At 37.0% G+C, this 23,781-nt stretch overlaps 1 protein-coding gene and 1 long non-coding RNA gene across 2 annotated transcripts in view; one reads left to right on the top strand and one right to left on the bottom strand.

Moving 5' to 3' along the window:
* The first annotated feature begins 6,450 nt into the window (after window positions 1–6,450).
* LOC107572271 (uncharacterized) lies at window positions 6,451–7,050 on the top strand. Its single transcript, XR_001607312.1, has 3 exons — window positions 6,451–6,541; window positions 6,748–6,805; window positions 6,970–7,050. It is a non-coding gene; the product is annotated as an uncharacterized lncRNA (long non-coding RNA).
* A 637-nt stretch (window positions 7,051–7,687) lies between these two features.
* Window positions 7,688–23,781, bottom strand: part of LOC107572265 (DENN domain-containing protein 1C-like) — a 19,172-nt gene continuing 3,078 nt past the window's right edge. Inside the window, exons 4-17 of the mRNA XM_016258688.1 lie at window positions 23,439–23,482; window positions 21,913–21,962; window positions 21,714–21,821; window positions 20,825–20,870; window positions 20,626–20,727; window positions 20,426–20,551; window positions 20,252–20,353; window positions 16,583–16,673; window positions 16,458–16,498; window positions 13,815–13,865; window positions 13,019–13,131; window positions 11,780–11,938; window positions 11,164–11,371; window positions 7,688–9,082 (exon numbers count right to left, since the gene is read on the bottom strand). Of these exons, the coding sequence (XP_016114174.1) occupies window positions 8,342–9,082; window positions 11,164–11,371; window positions 11,780–11,938; window positions 13,019–13,131; window positions 13,815–13,865; window positions 16,458–16,498; window positions 16,583–16,673; window positions 20,252–20,353; window positions 20,426–20,551; window positions 20,626–20,727; window positions 20,825–20,870; window positions 21,714–21,821; window positions 21,913–21,962; window positions 23,439–23,482 (1,982 nt within the window). The 3' untranslated portion in view covers window positions 7,688–8,341. The remainder of the gene's footprint in view (window positions 9,083–11,163; window positions 11,372–11,779; window positions 11,939–13,018; window positions 13,132–13,814; window positions 13,866–16,457; window positions 16,499–16,582; window positions 16,674–20,251; window positions 20,354–20,425; window positions 20,552–20,625; window positions 20,728–20,824; window positions 20,871–21,713; window positions 21,822–21,912; window positions 21,963–23,438; window positions 23,483–23,781) is intronic.

Raw genomic sequence — 23,781 nt, 5'->3', positions numbered from 1 at the left:
ATTTGTTGTTCTTGGTCGGCGTATGCAAACTCATAGAGAACCTGAAGTTAAATACCACAATTTCTCAATCGATTGAGTTGCTGTTGGTGGGTGTAACACAACCGGATTCATCCACCGTCAGCGGTCTGATCTACAGTAACGATTATAATACAGAGCAGTTTGATCTCGTGTCATTTTCCCCTTTAAGGTTCTGAAAGTTGATGCAGTCATTCTGTCTTTCACAATCATCCACTGAGCCGGTGTTTTGCAAAAACAAATGATCTTAAATCATTCAAACTAAGCTCATCTGAATTAACTTTAAAATTATCATTAAAAGTGTAAATAGACGGAGTCACGTTAAAGTACCTTACACAAATACTCTGTCAGATTGCAGCACAAAGACTTTTAGTTTTGTTTTGCAAATTCAGTGCACATACACTCTAAAAATTGCTGGGTTGTTTCAACCCAATGTTGGGTCAAATATGGACTAACCCAACTGTTGGGTTAAATTTTGGTTACATTTTTAAATGAACTTTTTAACCCAACAGTTGGGTTAGTCCATATTTGACTCAACATTGGGTTGAAACAACCCAGCATTTTTTAGAGTGTACTCTTCTAAAAATTAACTGATTTATTTCCTGAGCGATAGCATAGCAATGATCAGTAGCATTTTCAGTGCTGGGTAGCAATTTATAACATGTACTCTCGATTTTGTAATCAGATTCCAAACAAAATACTACACTCTAAAAAATGCTGGGTTAAATTCAACCCAGTGCTGGGAAAAAAGGGACAAACCCAGCAATTGGGTTGTTTTGACACAGCAGTTGGGTTACTACCCAGAAGGTTGAGTTAAACATTTAACCCAACCGCTGGGCCAAAACAACCCAATTGCTGGGTTTGTCCCTATTTTACCCAGCACTGGGTTGAATTTAACCCAGCATTTTTTAGATTGTAGGCTACTTGTAATTAGATTGTTGTCACACCCCTTTGGACTTTTCTGTTTTTATTCCTCATGTGTTCTGTGACCCAGTTTTCCCTCATGTTTGATTGTGTCATTAAGTCCAGGTGTGTCTGGTTAATTATCCTCATTTGCTCCACTATATTAAGCCGTGCTCACACTATGTGATTTTTAAAAAGTCTTTTAGCATTGTACTTGTCAGACTATATGAACATGATGATCATATCACACTGTGGGATCTCAGTTGTCATTAATGTCAGACTGTACGACAGTCAAGATGCGTTAAAAACAAGAAAACTTGTCCCGAGTTTTGCCTTATCAACTTATTCATTTCATTTTGAACTTAATCACAAAAATAAACTAGAGAAATTAGGTTTCATTGACAATGTGACATTTAAAAAAATTGTAATGTACCCATTTGACAATTGTATTTTGTTTTGAAATGCTCATAATCAGATTACAGTTCGTTTTTATGAATTACATATAGGCTATTATTCACACAAAGGCAGTCAATTATTTATAATTCCTTTTATTGATTCAGGTCGATTCTTTTCTACTATTTTTAAATTTTCCTTCCTAAATGAACCCACTTACACACATTTGGACAGTCTTCCAGTTTTTGTGTTATTGCCCACACCATCCACTAGCTGCGGTTGCACATGTAGAAAATGCACACATTTTAATTAGTATTTGAATTATCACTCAATCAGTCATTTAACCATGCATTGCTGTCTTTGTCTTCAAAATACATCAAATTTCACAAATTCATGTCATTTAACCCACACATGAAATGTTTAATGCGTTTCATGAAATTGATAAAAAAAGGGAATACATGTCCTCTCTCTCGCTTATATAGCTCATTTACAAATAAATTACACTACAAAAATGAATAATGTATACAACTTATTCATTTCATTTTGAACTTAATCACAAAAATAAACTAGAGAAATTAGGTTTCATTGACAATGTGACATTTAAAAAAATTGTAATGTACCCATTTTTTCCCCCACTGTTTTCTCTTGGCTAATAAATAATGTATTTGTTAAGCATTCTCTCAAGAAGAGAAAACAGTCTCTCCATTCTCTCCCTGCTCTCCTGTGCTCTTCTCTCCTCTGTTTCTCTCTGGAGTTTGATGTCCTCCCTGAGTAGCTCCACCAGCTTCCACTCTCTCCCTCACCTGTCCCAGGACACTTGCAATCCTAAGGCAGAGCAAGTAAACCATGCCTGTCAGCAACAACAGCACAATGAATTTCAGCAAAAATCTCTCAATTAACTTGCTTACTTTGTATTTTTTAAGTATTTCTCCAGCAGGCTCATTTTCTCCAGAATAGTCCTAAAACAAGAGAAAATGGATACACTTATGAAAAATATAAAGACAGGTTTGCAATCATTAGAAAATATGACACAGAAGGACATGCATACAAAATACTGAAGCGCTAAAGTTTGGTTTTGTGTTCTGTTCTCTGTTTTTCGTCCGGTCTACTGCGTCCCTATGCTGCCTGTTCTGTCCTGGATTTACCCTTGTGTGGATTTATTAAAAGGCTATTTGCATTTATCTTAATCTTCTTTGTGCGTTTATCTCACTGTGGTGTGACAATTGTATTTTGTTTTGAAATGCTCATAATCAGATTACAGTTCGTTTTTATGAATTACATATAGGCTATTATTCACACAAAGGCAGTCAATTATTTATAATTCCTTTTATTGATTCAGGTCGATTCTTTTCTACTATTTTTTAATTTTCCTTCCTAAATGAACCCACTTACACACATTTGGACAGTCTTCCAGTTTTTGTGTTATTGCCCACACCATCCACTAGCTGCGGTTGCACATGTAGAAAATGCACACATTTTAATTAGTATTTGAATTATCACTCAATCAGTCATTTAACCATGCATTGCTGTCTTTGTCTTCAAAATACATCAAATTTCACAAATTCATGTCATTTAACCCACACATGAAATGTTTAATGCGTTTCATGAAATTGATAAAAAAAGGGAATACATGTCCTCTCTCTCGCTTATATAGCTCATTTACAAATAAATTACACTACAAAAATGAATAATGTATACAACTTATTCATTTCATTTTGAACTTAATCACAAAAATAAACTAGAGAAATTAGGTTTCATTGACAATGTGACATTTAAAAAAATTGTAATGTACCCATTTTTTCCCCCACTGTTTTCTCTTGGCTAATAAATAATGTATTTGTTAAGCATTCTCTCAAGAAGAGAAAACAGTCTCTCCATTCTCTCCCTGCTCTCCTGTGCTCTTCTCTCCTCTGTTTCTCTCTGGAGTTTGATGTCCTCCCTGAGTAGCTCCACCAGCTTCCACTCTCTCCCTCACCTGTCCCAGGACACTTGCAATCCTAAGGCAGAGCAAGTAAACCATGCCTGTCAGCAACAACAGCACAATGAATTTCAGCAAAAATCTCTCAATTAACTTGCTTACTTTGTATTTTTTAAGTATTTCTCCAGCAGGCTCATTTTCTCCAGAATAGTCCTAAAACAAGAGAAAATGGATACACTTATGAAAAATATAAAGACAGGTTTGCAATCATTAGAAAATATGACACAGAAGGACATGCATACAAAATACTGAAGCGCTAAAGTTTGGTTAAAACATTTGTAGACATGACAGCACTACAAAAACACAACAAAAAGTTTTTTATTTCTATTGCCTTATATAGTGGTTGTCTTGTTGTTTGCGGGCTTTTTTTTTTTTTAAACCCAAGCTTTTAAGACTTGTTTTGCTACGTATTTGAGTAAATGATAACACAATACTTACATTTCAATGTGAATTCCCCCTCAGAACTCTCACCCCCTGTGTTCTTTGAATATAAATTCCATCTCAACTGCGCGCAAGTGATTCTGGGATATGGTAGGATGCAAAGTGTCCATCAGATGTACACTTCATTTTCCTGGGAAATGGAGGGTGCATTTGAAGTCGCTTTCGAAATACGGTTGGAATGCCTTGGAATGCGGCCTTCGGAGGGTGCATCCTGAATTGGGACAGCTTATGTCATGACGCTGTGACGCAATCGCACTTCAAATGCGCACCTCGGAGTCCGTGCACTTCACTTTGGGACACAGATTCAGCTTGATATGCATTGTTGCTTAGTTTTAAATATAGCTTCAGATGCATGATATGTTTTATTTGACTATGCAATCGTCTACACAACGCAAGGCTGTCGAATTCTAAACTTTAAAATATACGTTTATTTTTATTCTTTTTAATTTCTGGATTCAGTATTTTTTTTTCAGGGTGATTATATTCAATTTTAACAAAAAACATGTCTAATTAATTAAAACCACGAAACTTGTTTAATTTAACAGCAATTTAGGCCTATTAAAAGTTTAACAAGAATTACATTCTTAGGGCCCAAATTCTGCGCTTTCCATTTTAATGTTTCTGTATTTCATTTTAATGGTTTAATCAAAAACATATCTAATTAATTGAATTCACAAAAACAACTTTCAATAAAATTGTATACAATAGGCTAATAGGGCCCTATAACATTTTTTATTTTATTTTATTTATTTATTTTAAATGCTGTGTATTTTCATTTGCTGGTAATCAAACGAAGGCAAAAACATTAATCTATTTTTTATTCCAATGAAAATTAAACAAACCCTTTCATTTTTGTACATTCATAGCACTACACCGCAGTCAGCCTGTGTAACGAGGAATGTCAAAAAAGGGGCGTTGATCCTTGAGCGCGTGTCACCTGAGTTTCGTGAGAGGAACAGGTACAGCGAGTTGACGCGCTTCCGGACGCAGGTGAGAGAGTAGCCGTCATGAACGCGAGGATCAGCAAGAAAAGCGGCTGCCTCGCGCTCTTCGCTTGGACGCTGAGGTCTTGATCCTGTGGGCTTTAAAATAATCCTCCGCCGGTATCACAGCAGTTTCTCAGGTGAGCTCAGTTTCTCTTTCAGTCAGGTGGTTGTTCGTCTCAGTGTGTTTTGAAAACAGCTCGTCAAACCAGCTTCGCCACATTCTTCCGCGACTGACTGTCTGACTGTCTCTCTCTCATCTTGAGCTGATAAAACTCACCTCACCTCACTCCAACACCGCCGCTGCTTGCTTAATACATCATCTCCAAACTCGGAAGTCAAATAATATGTGAAGAATTGGTCATCAGTAACGAAAGTCCCATATAAAGCAGGAGTCAGACGACAGTATGGTACTTTAATATAGGGCAGTGTATTGAATACCATGGTATTGACGTGCGCGAGGGATGTAATGTGACTGTGAGGTAGGCCTAGGTCTATGTCTAAACTTAACCTTTGTTTCTCATGATTTTAAATAGTTCATTTTAAATGCCAGTTTTATAGATTAAATCGAGTTTGTGTATGAATTCGCCAGGATTCACTTTAGAGAGTTGATACACTCTAAAAAAAAAATGCTGGGTTAAATATGTACAAAACCAACGATTGGGTTGCTTTCAACCAACAGTTGGGATAAATGTGTAAATGGTTTATCCATATTTAACCCAGCATTTTTTTTTTTTAGAGTGTAAGCACTAACACACCACTTGTGGTCATTATATATTTTATATACTTGTTATTTTATAGTTTTGTTGTCTTGTTGACTTTGTTTTCACTCATAAAATGAGAAGGGAAAAAATAACAATATATAGCTTATAGTTTAACACCTACACTTTGACTATAATGTATTACAAATATATAAATATTACCATCCTGGTAGGGACAAAAATGTTTTATGATGCATTTTATGCTGCTTTTTTTTCTTTCTTTCTTTTAAGTGTGTTTACCCAAAAATATCAATTCTGTCTGTGTGACTTATTTTGAAGAATTGTACTTGTTAAAATGAATGGGAACTGAAGGTTTCATGCTCCAGAGGGACACAAAAACAGCATTATTAAATTGCATCATGTGCTGTATTTCAGAGTCAAAAATAGTTCAGATTAAGGAAAAGACACCAGTTTAGTCAATTTACTGAAAGCCATACAGCTTTGGAAACGACTTGAGGGTGAGTTCAGTTCATGTTCAGCTGTGTGTTAAGTGTTTTTGTGGATGTCCTTGTAGCTGTAGGTTAGTGTTGTTCTCCCAGACTAATAATTAACCCCATCAGTCCACAGCCGAACAGTAGACTCTTTTGAAATTATCTTCTCATCTGTGAATGTGTTTGTGAACTGTAGGAATTCATGTCATGCTTTTATCTTCCTCTTCCACTAGGTTAAAGTTCCCTTCCAAAATGTAAAAGGATGACCACTGTGTAGTCACAATTAACCAGGTACTTTGCGCTCTCTCTCTCGCTCTCTCTCTCTCTCTCTCTCTCTCTCTCTCTTGGTAGGGACAAAAATGTTTTATGATGCATTTTATGCTGCTTTTTTTTCTTTCTTTCTTTTAAGTGTGTTTACCCAAAAATATCAATTCTGTCTGTGTGACTTATTTTGAAGAATTGTACTTGTTAAAATGAATGGGAACTGAAGGTTTCATGCTCCAGAGGGACACAAAAACAGCATTATTAAATTGCATCATGTGCTGTATTTCAGAGTCAAAAATAGTTCAGATTAAGGAAAAGACACCAGTTTAGTCAATTTACTGAAAGCCATACAGCTTTGGAAACGACTTGAGGGTGAGTTCAGTTCATGTTCAGCTGTGTGTTAAGTGTTTTTGTGGATGTCCTTGTAGCTGTAGGTTAGTGTTGTTCTCCCAGACTAATAATTAACCCCATCAGTCCACAGCCGAACAGTAGACTCTTTTGAAATTATCTTCTCATCTGTGAATGTGTTTGTGAACTGTAGGAATTCATGTCATGCTTTTATCTTCCTCTTCCACTAGGTTAAAGTTCCCTTCCAAAATGTAAAAGGATGACCACTGTGTAGTCACAATTAACCAGGTACCTCTCGCTCTCTCTCTCGCTCTCTCTCTCTCTCTCTCTCACACACACACACACACACACGGATACTCACATTTTGTGTCTTTTTGAACAGACACACCCTTGAACCACTGTTGCACAGATATTCTCAGTCTGTGTTTGTTTTCACATGTGCATGTGTGGAGCATCATGAGTTCGGAGAGCACGTTGGGCCTGTTCATGCCGCTGTTGTTCCTGCTGACTCTGGCCTTGGTTTTGTTCTCGTGCGTCCTTCGTAAGAGGCAGCAGATGGAGGGATCATACCAGCCCAGCGCGGAAGAGCGCAAACAAGCCAAGAACCACGGAGCCGAGAGACCCGGGCTCGCTCTCCCACTGCCCAAAGAGGAGAGACTGATCTGAACGATGCTCAAACCACACCACTGTTTAGGTTGATCAGGTAGACCTAAACAGAACTTTCATTATAACTTAATATTGATATGTATGTGGAGTCCACACACGTGTGCAATCCTGACAAACAAGTGGAGGGTCATGGATGGAGAACGTTTGAAGTGGTGGTGGGTATTTATTTGGCATTTTTGAGAGAGAGGTGAGAATGCTTTGACATCGCAATGCACTGTTAATGCTGACAAATCAATTCAAGTATGCATGAAGAGGTTTTGCTATCACACTTGGGATATCTGAAGACACTGGGAAGTGCATTCATCAAAAGTAAAAAAAAGCCAGATGGTTTACATGGACAGCCAAACCAGTTTGACTTTGTTTACTTCATCTGTACTTTAAGTTTACTCACCTGAGAGTCTTCATGAAGGAGTCACGTGGCAGCTTTACCTCCAAAATAGTTTACCATTGTCATACTGAATACTTTAAATGACCAAAAGTGAATGCTATGTTGCAGTTTTTTTTAAAGGTGGAGAGAAAAATATATACTGCACTTTGCCAAATGTTGTTTTGTATTAGGTTTGTATTATGTCTGTAACATATTTGTTGATCAAACCGTGATTAAGTGACTGTATGATTAATTAAAATGCATCTGTGAGTAAATCTCATCGAGAGTTTTTGGTTTTGGCTGTGTCAATATTTGCTCTGAGTTAGCAACTAGTCTCATTAGGTTTTTATAAATGATTAAATATATTTGGATAAAAAAAGTGTTGGATTTTCTTTATTGGTCAGAATTGGTGCATTTATCAGTTTATTTTGATAACATTCTGCATTTAGCTACAATGAAAGTTAAAATTGACCTGATTTACTTTAATGCACGTTCAGTGTACATTATTCCAAAGGGATAAACAATCCTTCACCAAATTGGAGTAACTTGCATTGCCTTTGATTCGACTTTATTGACTGATGTCAGCGTTAAGTTTTAACCAGCAGGTACATGAGACAAATAACCTTCCACAGTCTTAAAGTTCAGTATGGAACGCTTATCGAACTTGACTCAGCAGTGTTGCCTCACAAGAATCAAAATGGGGCGCAAGTGTTGTTTCGTGTAGACTTGTAATTGACAATCTAAAAAAGTCATTTTTTAGTTTCGCTTCAGTATGCTTGATTTGTGATGATCTAATGTTCGAATCTCTTCTTCAGCTCTGAGACCTTAATGGGAGCCTGGGTTTGATCTTCTGGTGTTGATGAAACAGGCGATTTCATACTTTGTTCTTCAGTCTGCAGGCCCGTCATTGGTCCCACATTGATTTTGTGGGTTCTGATGGGAGTTTTTAGAGATTTATCCCACCCTCGGGAACCAGAAGAGTCAGCCGAGGACTGGAACAGAGCAACGGTAGGCAAAACGTTTGGTGATAGAGGTTCAATGCTCTTCTTATCTAGCTCTTCTCTTTTGTCTATCTTTACATTGTGAGAAACAGCGGAGGTCATTCCTTCATTTGTTGGTCCGTTTGGGCCCAAGTCATTTGTCGTCTTATGCTCTTTCTGAAGTTCTTCTTTGTCAGGTTCCATCTCTGTCCTCTCTGTAACTACTGTCTCGGTTTCCAAGCTTTCCTCCATTGTTCCATTCATTTGTCCATCATTTTTCGACCAGCTGTCCTTTTGTTGCTCCTGAGAACCCACTTCGGGATCCAGAGAAGCATCCTCTAGAATTTGTAGATCTGAACACAGATTTTCCCCTAACTCGGTCAAGTCCTTCTCTAATTGGTTAAGCTCATTTTCTGGCCTGTCAATCAGGACATCAGGCTCCTCCCCCTCACCACCAGGCCCCTCCTCTAGCTCCTCCTCGCAGCTCATGAGACTTCCGCTGTTTCCAAAAGAGGGACTTAGACTCTCCTGACTTGGGTTGGTCAGACTCTTCTGAAAGAGAAATGAAATGGTGAGAGAGTGACCTTTTCCACCGATAGGTTCCCGGTGCTGGACTATTTGTCAAGTTTTCAAAAACAGAAGTCAGGTAAGACTGACACAACACTAATTCAATTAATTAGTGAAGCCTTTCTTGTTCATGTTGTTTTCATGCAGCAAAGCCATTTTATTTTCTCAGTTCACCTTAAATATGTTCGAAATTATTACTTTGCATTTCAGTCATAGAGGGCCCTATCATGTGTTTTTTGCTAGTTTCAACCCGACGCAGTTCTCATTTTCCCACCCTGCGCCACGTTGTTTAAATAGCAAATGCATTTGTGCACCCATGGGTGTGCTGGTCTAAAAAAGAGGTGTGTTCAGGCACATTGTAGGCGCGTTGCTCTATTGAGGAACTGAAAATAGACTGCACCATAGACCAACTCAAACCTGGTCTAAAGTCTGGCACAATATTTTTTCTTTATTTAAAGAGAGCGTTAGTAATAGGCGCCTATAGGCGGGTGCACAACACGCGTACCCTTTGCTTATTACACACACACAGGGACGCGCAGCAGCACACAAACATTTTTAAAAATTAAATTCTGCCATGTAAATAGCGAACCCGCCATGGCGCGAGCGCAACTGGCTTTTAAAGGGAATGGGAGATGAGACTCTGATTGGTTTATTGCACGTTACGCCCAAAACACACCCATTACTCATTAAGAGAATAGGGACAACCAGTTTAGACCATGCGCTGGGCTCCGACCATTTTCCCATCATTAAACTAGCAAAAGTGGATTCGGACACGCCTTGAGTGCACCTGCGCCGTGCACTTTAGACCATGCACTTAGATTGTTAAAATAGGGCCCTAAGTATTTAGCCCTTATGGTATGTTGTAGCTGAATAACAATGTAATGGCTTCCTTTACTTCTTCACCTTTCAGAGAAAAAAACAAAACATTTTGGAAATAAAAAGTTGGACTGTTGCTGTTGAAAGCCACATGACTTTTTATCCAAAAACCCTAACAGAGGTTCTCCATGAAATGCTATAATTAAACATTTAGGTGTCTTTTTCTGCATCTTCAGTAAGATAATTAAATGGTGTTAACTGATTCAGTCTTATTTTAATATTTATATTTTCCATTTATTTGAATTAAGAAATTGTGTTTTGTAATATATATTCAAAGTTCTGGCATGAAAATCTAGATGGCGCAGTCCATCAAAGTCAATATGACATATGACATCATTATCACATGGCACAGCTGATTGGTTCTCTCCTGTATCAGTAGCTCGCTGCTTAACATTTAAATAATTGGTATCGTTTGCTGTAGCAGTAGCAGCACACTTCAGAATCCCTCCACCTTCCCCAGCTCCACCTGTATAGATCTGCTATGGGGTGATAATATATGCTATGAGGGTTAGTCATATATTTTATATGTGCAGCAGCAATATTTCTTACACGCTCACAACAGCATGTTGCAAGTCTCGGTATACTTGCTCTGCCGCAGCAGCAGCAGCGTAGCAGATCTCTTCCGAGAAGACCAAATACATTAACAATACCATGCAAATCACTCATGAGTTGTCATGACAGATTATTTTATATATTATATATATAATTTGTAATTTGCTTTTAGTACTTCCTGTTTTGGCAACTTCAGCTGATAGCTGATTTAACTTATGTTTGAAAGTGTTTAACATGGTAATGGTTTCCTCAATTAGGATTTCAAAGTGTAAAAATGCATAAATTATTCAACTATTAATATTAAATCAAGCAGAAATGGATAATTTAAAAAAGGACCCATTTTCCATTGTAATACAGACATGCCATTTAGCAACAATTCCCTAGTTCCTGTACGATTTCTTCTAATTATTAGAAGGAATGTTGCTATTTATGTCAATCATAATCAAATCATGTGTGAAAAATATTCCACCATTATAATGCATACCATACAGGGCTAAATATCTTCTGATTGTGATGCCAGTGTTGTAAAGACTTGAAATGTGCTCTTAAGGCTGAATGCGGCTTGTTTGTTGCAGGTTAAGCCAGACACCCTGTCCAGGACCGTTTAGATGTAATGTGTGAGAGGATCCAGGCCTTACATGTGAGATGAATTCACTGCTGTCGGAGCTGAAGAGGTCGAGGCTGCGTGTGCCGTAGAGTAAACCCGGCTCTCTGGAGCTCTGAGCACTCAGCGTGTCGAAGATCTCACCGAGCAGATCCATCTCCTCCGGGTCGGCCAAGAGAGAGAGATCATCATCTTCCTGTAAGTCGCTGGTGCCAGAGCACTGCTCGAGACTTTCTGTTACACTGGAAAGGGAAATGCATTGTAAAAAAAATACATAAAACGGCAAGGCGTCCATGCATCTGTGTCCTCTCATCTCACCTGTCCTCATAGGTGGTGTTGTCATCCTCTGTCTGTTGTTCATAGCCCTGGTGGCTGCTGGTGCCCTGCTTGCGTGTCGGCCGGCGTGGTCGAGACTGAGAATATTTACAAAGTAAAGTGAATCTGTTGTATTGTGGTTGAACACAAGGTGGAGCCAAACTGCATGAATTATATACACGAGTCCAGTACACAGTATATATTAGTCAGTAAGTTCAAAAAATAGAAATTATTCAGCAAGTCGAGACTTTCTGTTACACTGGAAAGGGAAATGCATTGTAAAAAAAATACATAAAACGGCAAGGCGTCCATGCATCTGTGTCCTCTCATCTCACCTGTCCTCATAGGTGGTGTTGTCATCCTCTGTCTGTTGTTCATAGCCCTGGTGGCTGCTGGTGCCCTGCTTGCGTGTCGGCCGGCGTGGTCGAGACTGAGAATATTTACAAAGTAAAGTGAATCTGTTGTATTGTGGTTGAACACAAGGTGGAGCCAAACTGCATGAATTATATACACAAGTCCAGTACACAGTATATATTAGTCAGTAAGTTCAAAAAAAGAGAAATTATTCAACAAGGTTGCATTAAATTGATCAAAAGTGAAGACATTTATAATGTTACAAAAGATTTCTATTTCACATAAATGCTGTTCTTTTGACTGATCAACACTGATAATATTCAGAAATGTCTTTAGTAAATCAGCATATTAGAGTGATTTCTGAAGGATCATGTGGCACTGAAGACTGGAGTAATGATGCTGAAAATTCAGCTTTGATCACAGAAATAAATTACATTTTGCAATATATTCACATTTCTTTGAAATTGTAATAATATTCCACAATATTGCTGTTTATTAAAAACCAAATAAATGCAGCCTTGGTGAGCAGATGATACTTCTTTCAAAAACAACAAAATCAACCCCAAACTTCTGACCGTATGTTTAGCTTTATGACATAATTTTTGTGCAATTTAGTGATGAATTATATACACAAGTCCAGTACACAGTATATATTAGTCAGTAAGTTCAAAAAAAGAGAAATTATTCAACAAGGTTGCATTAAATTGATCAAAAGTGAAGACATTTATAATGTTACAAAAGATTTCTATTTCACATAAATGCTGTTCTTTTGAAAACAAATTATTCATCAAAGAATCCTGAAAAATGAAATATATCAGGGTTTCCACAAAAATATCAAGTCGCACAACTGATCAACACTGATAATAATCAGACATTTCTTTAGTAAATCAGTTTATTAGAATGATTTCTGAAGGATCATGTGGCACTGAAGACTGGAGTAATGATGCTGAAAATTCAGCTTTGATCACAGCAATAAATTACATTTTGCAATATATTCACACAGAAAACAGTTCTTTGAAATTATAATAATATTCCACAATATTGCTGTTTATTAAAAAACAAATAAATGCAGCCTTGGTGAGCAGATGATACTTCTTTCAAAAACAACAAATTCAACCCCAAACTTCTGACCGTATGTTTAGCTTTATGACATAATTTTTGTGCAATTTAGTCAGGCATTACTTTTAAATAACAGGAACAAGTAATCTATAATGTATTACAGTTTGGAAGTAACTTGCACAACACTGCAGAGGAAGCATGTGCAATATAAGGAACATAAACTCACCTTTGATGACAGGAGGTTTTTCAGCCCAAATTTGCTGTGATATTTGGTCTGAGATATGAAGAGAATTATGTCATGCAAGAACAATCAAAATGGAAACCGTATTCATGTAATATTTACTGTAATAATGCACAACGGCACATTACAAATTAATACGATTATGCGATTTATGTTAGAAGTTAGAATTTTTTAAAAGAAATCAATGCTTTTATTCAGCACAGAATTAAATGAAAAGTGACAGTAAAGACATTTAAAATATATCTATTTTAAATAAATGTCATTCTTTTGAAAGTTCTATTCATCATAGAATCCTGAAATATATAATATATCACGGTTTCCACAAAAATATTCGGCAGCACAAGAGTTTATATTTGATAATAATCAGAAATGTTTCTTGAGCAGCAAATCAGTTTATTAGAATGATTTCGGAAGAATCATGTGACACTGAAGACTGGAGTCATGATGCTGAAAATACAGCTTTGATCACAGCAATAAAATACATTTTAACATATATTCACATAGAAAACAGCAATTTTAAACTGTAATAATATTTCACATAATTTTACTGTATATAACGACATACAGTATTTGAAATTGTAATTTTATTTTACAATAGTACTCTTTTTACTGTATTTTTTTTATCAGATACTGTAAATGCAACCTTGGTGAGCAGAGGAAACTTCTTTCAAAAGCATTTCAAAAATCTTAGCAACCCCAAACTTTACTTTACTCACTGCTTTGTTTGCTGTAGTCTTCCATGTCACAATCAGAGCTCCACCCCCTTTCTGTGGGGAGAGAAAGTAGCTTTTTTTTATTTTATCCAATTTTGTGTAAAAACAACGTTTGTAAATCTAATTTAATTATGAGTTATAAAGAAAAACATTTATTTTGATGTCCATTCTAGTTTATTTGTCTGACTGGAAATGGAGGGTCAAGCATGCTCTGCTGTAAACTGAACATTACTGTACTAGAACTTGTATGCAATCTGTGAATACTGAAAATAGTGTGTGCTGTGTGCATACTGCAGATATCATAAGAGTAGTATGGTTGTCTTCCAGAGTTGTGTCATGTTTATGGTTCCTGTACGAGTAAAACATACCTTTAAATTTCCCACCCATTGCCGTCTCAGTTTAGAGCCACCTGAGAGGAATAACGAACAGAAGGGGTGTTAAAATGAGCAACCCAACAAGCAAGTCTGATTCTGTGACGAACGTAAACACGCACCGGATGAAGCACCACACTGAAGCACCTCTTCCTCAAACACGTCATCCGGCTCTTTGCCCTGGTCCAGCATTGTCAGCCGGCCATCAATAAACTGAGAACAAAATGACATTATAATGGGAGGAAAAAATACAGCTGTGCCACGGTTATTCTTATAATCCTCCATTGTGAAACTTAAATGTCATTTGTTTTTCTGCATATTTAAGATTGGGAAGGCACTAAATGCCATTGGTTCTCTGCATATTTATAATCAGTCACGTGAAGTAGGAATATGTGCATGCTCAAGTTGCCAATGCTTCACACAAGCGATCATATGACTTGAAGTACATTTGGGTACGTTTTAAAACTTTTATAGTGCTATTTTTGCAGCTTAACATCCTCAGACCTCATTCAGCGCAAAAAGAGCAGCATGAACATTCTTCAAAACATCTCCATGGAAAAAAAAACCTCCACAGGAAATAGTAAGTCATATGGGTTTGGAACAATATTAGGGTGAGTAGATTATTTTTGGTTGTACTGTTCCAAAACATAGGTGGAATTAACTAATATATTTCACTATACTTCTCCAGTTAATTAATCTGAGTACATTAAGACGATTGTTTTGTATTGCAAGATTTTTGAAATGTTTAAATATGCAAATGAGGCACTATCTAATTTAATGTCTGCTAATTTGCATACATTGCCAGAACAGAAATATGAGCATCCAATAAATCCAGGCTCAAAATTCTTGTTTCTTTAAGTTTACATATTAAAGGATTTTACAAAAGGGGATTTTCGATATATCTTTTAATCACTTTTTAAATACTATCAAAAAAAGTTTGATCAAAAACAAATCAGGCGAATGATATATAAACACATTCCTCTATAAAAACCTTCAGAATATAGATAGGAATAAAACTGGACAGTTTGTGTATAAGGGCTACTCAAGTGGAGATTTTTTTATTTTTTATTTAATATTCTTATGAAATACTATTTTTATGAATTATAGTCATAAAGGGGTCATATGATGCGATTTAAATTTTTCCTTTCTCTTTGAAGTGTTACAAGCTCTTGGTGCATAAAGAAGATCTGTAAAGTTGCAAAGACTAAAGTCTCAAATCCAAAGAGATATTCTTTAAGAGTCAACCACGCCTACCTAAAACAGCTCGTTCTAACACGCCCCCACATATCTAGGTCACTATGTGGGAAGATTTGCATAATGTGCCCAAATGTTCACGCAAAGAAAGAAGGCGTAACTTTTACTCTCGCTGTAGTATTGTTGCCGCCGCCATGTCGTGAAGACGCTGTGTGCTTCGTTGTGAAAGCGAAACTACTTTGTTTGGCCTTCCAAAAGAGGACGATATCCGCTTCGTCATGCCTGGAGCTGATCCGTGCTGGTCAGTGAAGAAATACATCAACTTCGCACTGTGGATCGCCGGATCGGCTTTCACCATGGACGAAGCGGAGTCCAGCCCGGGGTCGTCACATGTGGTTGCCGCAAGCCCGCCGGCCTCCACTCACTCAGATTCGGCCAATCACAACGCACTGGATAGCTGGCCAATCAGAGCAAACCTCGCTTTTCAGACCGATGAGCTTTGTAAAAAGCGATGCGTTTCAGAAAGGCGGGGCATAGAGGAGAAACAATAATGTACATTATATGGAAAATAATGTGTTTTTTTAATCTTAATCCGCATAAACATTTCATTACACCAAATACACTAAATAATTAAATTTTTCGCAACATCATATGACCCCTTTAATTCAGAATTAATTTTTAATGCAATTATTAAACTTGGTTTTATTTGATAATTTATTAGTGTTTGCTGTAGTCTTCCATGTCACAATCAGAGCTCCACCCCCTTTCTGTGGGGAGAGAAAGTAGCTTTTTTTTATTTTATCCAATTTTGTGTAAAAACAACGTTTGTAAATCTAATTTAATTATGAGTTATAAAGAAAAACATTTATTTTGATGTCCATTCTAGTTTATTTGTCTGACTGGAAATGGAGGGTCAAGCATGCTCTGCTGTAAACTGAACATTACTGTACTAGAACTTGTATGCAATCTGTGAATACTGAAAATAGTGTGTGCTGTGTGCATACTGCAGATATCATAAGAGTAGTATGGTTGTCTTCCAGAGTTGTGTCATGTTTATGGTTCCTGTACGAGTAAAACATACCTTTAAATTTCCCACCCATTGCCGTCTCAGTTTAGAGCCACCTGAGAGGAATAACGAACAGAAGGGGTGTTAAAATGAGCAACCCAACAAGCAAGTCTGATTCTGTGACGAACGTAAACACGCACCGGATGAAGCACCACACTGAAGCACCTCTTCCTCAAACACGTCATCCGGCTCTTTGCCCTGGTCCAGCATTGTCAGCCGGCCATCAATAAACTGAGAACAAAATGACATTATAATGGGAGGAAAAAATACAGCTGTGCCACGGTTATTCTTATAATCCTCCATTGTGAAACTTAAATGTCATTTGTTTTTCTGCATATTTAAGATTGGGAAGGCACTAAATGCCATTGGTTCTCTGCATATTTATAATCAGTCACGTGAAGTAGGAATATGTGCATGCTCAAGTTGCCAATGCTTCACACAAGCGATCATATGACTTGAAGTACATTTGGGTACGTTTTAAAACTTTTATAGTGCTATTTTTGCAGCTTAACATCCTCAGACCTCATTCAGCGCAAAAAGAGCAGCATGAACATTCTTCAAAACATCTCCATGGAAAAAAAAACCTCCACAGGAAATAGTAAGTCATATGGGTTTGGAACAATATTAGGGTGAGTAGATTATTTTTGGTTGTACTGTTCCAAAACATAGGTGGAATTAACTAATATATTTCACTATACTTCTCCAGTTAATTAATCTGAGTACATTAAGACGATTGTTTTGTATTGCAAGATTTTTGAAATGTTTAAATATGCAAATGAGGCACTATCTAATTTAATGTCTGCTAATTTGCATACATTGCCAGAACAGAAATATGAGCATCCAATAAATCCAGGCTCAAAATTCTTGTTTCTTTAAGTTTACATATTAAAGGATTTTACAAAAGGGGATTTTCGATATATCTTTTAATCACTTTTTAAATACTATCAAAAAAAGTTTGATCAAAAACAAATCAGGCGAATGATATATAAACACATTCCTCTATAAAAACCTTCAGAATATAGATAGGAATAAAACTGGACAGTTTGTGTATAAGGGCTACTCAAGTGGAGATTTTTTTATTTTTTATTTAATATTCTTATGAAATACTATTTTTATGAATTATAGTCATAAAGGGGTCATATGATGCGATTTAAATTTTTCCTTTCTCTTTGAAGTGTTACAAGCTCTTGGTGCATAAAGAAGATCTGTAAAGTTGCAAAGACTAAAGTCTCAAATCCAAAGAGATATTCTTTAAGAGTAAACCACGCCTACCTAAAACAGCTCGTTCTAACACGCCCCCACATATCTAGGTCACTATGTGGGAAGATTTGCATAATGTGCCCAAATGTTCACGCAAAGAAAGAAGGCGTAACTTTTACTCTCGCTGTAGTATTGTTGCCGCCGCCATGTCGTGAAGACGCTGTGTGCTTCGTTGTGAAAGCGAAACTACTTTGTTTGGCCTTCCAAAAGAGGACGATATCCGCTTCGTCATGCCTGGAGCTGATCCGTGCTGGTCACTGAAGAAATACATCAACTTCGCACTGTGGATCGCCGGATCGGCTTTCACCATGGACGAAGCGGAGTCCAGCCCGGGGTCGTCACATGTGGTTGCCGCAAGCCCGCCGGCCTCCACTCACTCAGGCCCGCCATGTGAAACTACTTTGTTTGGCCTTCCAAAAGAGGACACAACTAGAAATCAGTGGTTAAGTTGTATTTACAACACTGTTCCAGAACACTTCAACCCAAATATTCAGATGTGTGCAGCACATTTTATGGAAGACTGTTTACTAATCCTGGGAGAGTAGACTACAATGCCGGCTATTCTGACTCACAGACTGTAAGTACGTTTTCATTTTAAGGATTTGCCACTGATGATTCAAACGCGAGTTTTGAGCAGTGTAGCATAGCGCTTGTTGTTTGTCATTTCTCCGATCACAAATGCAGACATGGTTTTATGTTTACGCGGCGCAATGCAATGCAAAGTGAAAAAAAGACAGTATAAGTCATTATAATCCGTAATTATGTCCCCACTGGAAGTAACAAATGCCTCGTTTATAATGGGTTTTAATGTTTTTGTCTTGTCGCTCCGGCCGGACAGGGCATCACAGTATGGTGAGGGGTGTAACATTTCCGTCACACGCTTGAGGTATTCGGCCAATCACAACGCACTGGATAGCTGGCCAATCAGAGCACACCTCGCTTTTCAGACCGATGAGCTTTGTAAAAAGCGATGCGTTTCAGAAAGGCGGGGCATAGAGGAGAAATAATAATGTACATTATATGGAAAATGTGTTTTTTGAATCTTAATCCGCATAAACATTTCATTACACCAAATACACTAAATAATTTAATTTTTCGCAACATCATATGACCCCTTTAATTCAGAATTAATTTTTAATGCAATTATTAAACTTGGTTTTATTTGATAATTTATTAGTTTTTTTTTCTCACATTTTTCATGTTTTAGTTAAAGTTTTAGAAATTTTGTTGTGCGTTTCTGTCATTTTTATTACTTTATACATATAAATGACCATGAATTTAACGGCAAAAGACTGTAAAAATGCTACAGTAAAAACCTGTTAAATGTTAAAACGTCTAATTTACAGTGAATAACCTTAAATTGACATTCCCAGAATTCCCTGCGTTACATTTCAAATTTGATGTTTTTTTGTTGTTGAAATAGCTATGTTTCTTCTTAGTTTTTTCTTATCAGTTGTGTACATTAGTTTTGTATGTTACATCTAATGTTGTTAAATGAATGTTTATTGCATTATTTCAGTTTCATGTGTGTTACCATGATGGTGTTTGGTGTTAGTGTGAATGACACTGTGCACCTTCTATATATATGTTATCAGTTTAAAGCTGCTTGTGATGGGCTTTGGTTCATCGTGTGACTTTCTCATCACCACCTGCCTTTGGTGGGTATCTGTATATTACAAAGGTACAAAACAGATTTCAATACCTCAATAAGTTGGTATATTAACGTTATATCAGTTAATGAAATTATGATATTTAACTGTAAATTTAAGTTTAAACCGTAAAACCTAAAATGATGCTGCCGTATTTTGTACGGAAACATTCTGGCATGCACAGCTGTCGTTTTTTTACCGTCAATTTTACAGATTTTGTTTTACAGTGTACATATATGTCTTTCTAAAATTTTCAGCTTACACATTATTTTAGTGTTCTTGTTACAATACAATGATGTATTTAAGTACCGACTAATATTAATCAGCTACTTGTACTTACTATATGGTTAGGGTTAGTTGCATGCAATTATTCATAATTTATTGTTATCATTATAGTAAATGCATGTGACATATGTAACAAGGACACCATATAAAACGCTACATATTTTTATTCCAGTTTTAGTTATTTTAGTACTTTTTTATTTTATTTATTTATTTAGTCATTTAGCAGACGCTTTTATCCAAAGCAACTTACAAATGAGGACAGTAAAAGCAGTCAAAACCCACTGTATATATACATACTTGAAGTTAAACTAAAATGAGAACGGGTGACATTTTATTCGTGGTTTTAGTTTTAGTTACTACTAATAACCCTGTTTCTTCATTTCATTTTGAGAAAAAAGCCTTTAAATATATGTACTTTACTTTAAATCTGCGTATACAAATAGAACAAGTAAATGTGTATTTTGGATTTTTCCCCCCCCACTTGTCTGAAAGAAGATATTGTCATAGAAGCAAAACAGCCCTCAGAATTGACATTGCATGAAATAAAAAAGCTTTTGCCTGTAGTGTCTTGCCTCATGATAACTGCTGATGTTGCGTTTATGTGTTTGCCGTTACCTCTTTGAAACACTGCAGGTGAACCGCGCTTTCCAGAAACTCCCGCATGCTTTGAGACTTGTGACCGAGAAACAGCTCATTGCAGAAGACCACCGGCCCTTCCTTCAACATACGAGAGAGTAAGCTTTCATAAAACATAAAGGTCATGTTTTCACGTGAATGTGTGTCACTCACATCAGGCGACTGTAAGGCATCCCTGTATCCTCCGAACAGCAGAGCCTGCGCTCGGAGGAAAGCGTGTGCGACCCCTGACCCGGCCGACGCCGCCTGTCTCTTCAGCCTGACCTTCAGTCCCGCCACCTGCAGAAACAGAGCTCACCGTAAACCTTCATCCTTTGTGAGTCAGAGATCTGCCAGGAGTCAAAGAGTCTCACCACGTCGGCCGGGATCTTTTTCAGGTCCTCGTAGGGCGACTCCAGGGTGTTGGTGTCAACGTTCAGTATGACCACGTCCTCCAGAGCTCGACTCCTCACTCTCTGCAGCACACAAACACACAGAGAGAGCCGCAAGGTGAGTGTTTGCGTGACTAAGTGCCGCTGTGAAAGAAAACATGGGACGAGGGAAGTGTTGTACCTCTGCCAGGCTGGAGTGAATTCCAATGAGGTATGGCATCGGTGCGCTAAAAACGGTAAATGTGAGATGAAATTAGGCAGCGTTCACACAGGACAGGTTGTATCTGCACTGTTAACATGAGCCACGTAAAATGATGAAAGTTATCATAGTTACTGATACTCAAAATGGTAAGCAAGCACTGCTTTTGTTTACATCTCGTATATCTTTGTTTTGGTTTCTCCTTTTGAATGATGAATATTTAGAGAGCTAATTCCTCTCACGCAGGCGCAGAACGCACGTGTTAGTTTGCAGAGGGCTGTAGTCTGAGCGGTGTGTTCAAATGCAGCTTTTTGGTCCAGACGCTGCCGACGCGAGGCGATAACACCGTCGGCTTTCATCGCAGCTAGTTATTTGCAGTCGGCTTGGTGTTTCCCAGCCTTAAGTCATTGACCTAATGACCTTTTTTAATATTATATCGATTTTGACACTCGTTGAGGCTGCTTTTTCTTAATATATTTTTTAAATATAGTAAATAGTCTTTTAATTGTTTTATTTTTATTCATCCTGCAATATGTTATTCAACAATTAATTTTGTCAATTTTTTCTTGTTTATTGAAGATGCTGTTGTAACTCAGGGGTTCTTAAACTCTTTATATTAGCTCTCTTTATTTGAACTCTTTAATATTAATTAGTGCTGTCAAACGATTAATCGCGACTAATCGCATCCAAAATAAAGGTTTTTGTTTACATAATATATGTGTGTGTGCTGTGTATATTTATTATGTATATATAAATACACACACATGCATGTATATATTTCAGAAAAATGTTATGTTTATATATTAAATAATATAAATTATATGAATATAAAAATAGACATGGAAATACGTATATACTGAAAATATAGCACAAGCAGGTCTGAGAGCTGGACGTGAGTCTGCAGAAACCGAAGCGCTGGCATCCTTCCAGATCGGTCAGGACGAATGTGAAGTGCTGCACGGCGAAAGTATCCTTCACCCTGCCAACCAACCGACTAGCCTCAGTTAATCAGTTATGAAAGGTAAAAAGGCTTGAGCATCCATCTTTAATAATGAATGAATGATTTTCACCTCTCTATGTCATAAGGGAAGCAGAAGCGAGGCAAGGACTGCAGAGACTCCTGTGTGAGAATAGAAGAAACGCCATCAAATATAGGCTCCAAAACAAGGCTTTCACAGTGATACCATTGAAGAACAATTTTTGGTTGCCCAAAGAACCTTTCAGTGAACAGTTCTTAAAGGAACTGTTTATTCTTAGTGCAAAGAACACTATAAAGAACCGTTTGCGGAATGGAACGTTTCCATGGATGTTAAAGGTTCTCCATGGAACCATCAATCAGTTTTATTTTTAAGAGTGCACCTGCTGATAAGTCACCTCAAAATCAATATCTGTGCAAATATTCCTTCACAAATGTTCCATTTACTTGCATAATGTGAGAGAATTCTGAAGTAAAAAGAAAGAATCCATCAAGACTTTACTGGATGATGAAAAGTGGGTGTTTGATACCCGAATGGGAGTTTTGGATTGTGGACACCCTCCAGAGTTTCTCTATTTCAAATCTCTCCTTATTTATTGTCCTAAACTTTATTATATTTATGTTAATATGTGTTAAATTACTGTTATCACTGTTGACAGCAGTTTAAAAAGGCTAAAACAATGCCTGTTCCCTCTAATACTATTATTTGACAATTGATTGACATTAATGCCAGGTGCCCTCAGTGCCATTGCCAGAAAAGCGAAGTTGCTGCAGAAGTGGAAATGGTTATTATATTTTGATGAAAGATAAAATGCATTTATTATTTATAATTTTCCCTAATTCTTAAAACTTAGCTATTACATTATCCCCTGGGTTCACAGACAAGGCTTAAGCCTAGTTCTAGACTAAAGTGTAAGTCTTAGCTGTTTCAACTGAAAGAAACTTGCACTGATTGATCTTGAAATATGTCAGTGCCTTTGTTTTGTCTCAAGATGCACACCAGTAATGCTTTTTTCTAAGGCAAATTTATAAAAAGTACTTAAATGTCCTAATTGAACTATGGCCTAATCCTGGCTTAGGCTAAACCCTGTCTGTGATACCGGGCCTATGAATACCAGAGGCTATTTATCTTATTTACTTATTTTATTTTATTTATTTATTTGTGCATTTGTTTTATTCATGCATTTATTTGTGAAATGTTTTTTATTTATTATAATTTCCCCTAATTCTTAGCTAGTACATCATGATAAGCAGAGGCTTGACTTATTTATTTGTGCATCTATTTGCTCATGCAATTATTTATTTTTTAGAATTTTTTAAATAAAATTAATTAATAAAAATAAATGAAGTTTATTTACAAAAACAGAAAACTCTGTTTTTTTATTATGTTATCATGTTTTTATTGTTTTATTGTGTTAGTCAGCTGTGTTTTTTAGTTATTTTTACTTAATCAAAATAACCCAACTGCAGTCTGATTGAGATTAATTGGAGTGCACAATGAAAAAACACGATTTTTGAAAATGGTTAAAAGCTGAGTAATCTGTTTTTGCAAATGAACTCTTCAAATGAAAATCAAATGAAAACAGAAGGAAAGAGCCACAGTGATCCTCGAGTACTAACCTCATCATTAAAGTCTTCAGGGAAGTGAAACAGCACATCAGGATCTACTCAAATAGAAAACACACACGCGCGCAAGTCACATCGGTTCATTTCACAAGTAGAGGATGTGGTTAAAGTCAGGTCAAAGTTAGCCACGCAGGGTAACCAGTCCGGCTCAGCCAGACCTCATCTATGCTCGGTCCAACCCGGAAGGTGTGCTTCCTTTCACCCGTCAGCAGATCACAGCATACTAACTAGTTCCTCTGACTTTTCTCATTCTGACGAGTGTGTGTATCTGCCCTGATGTGTGTTTTTTCTAGTTCAGTCATGTGACAGGAAGAGCCATTCTCAGAAGAGACAGTTT

Source organism: Sinocyclocheilus grahami, unplaced genomic scaffold (assembly GCF_001515645.1).
Source record: "Sinocyclocheilus grahami isolate Dianchi unplaced genomic scaffold, SAMN03320097.WGS_v1.1 scaffold1726.1, whole genome shotgun sequence".
NCBI classification, from domain to species: Eukaryota; Metazoa; Chordata; class Actinopteri; order Cypriniformes; family Cyprinidae; genus Sinocyclocheilus; species Sinocyclocheilus grahami.
This window is presented reverse-complemented; position numbering and strand designations above follow the sequence as displayed.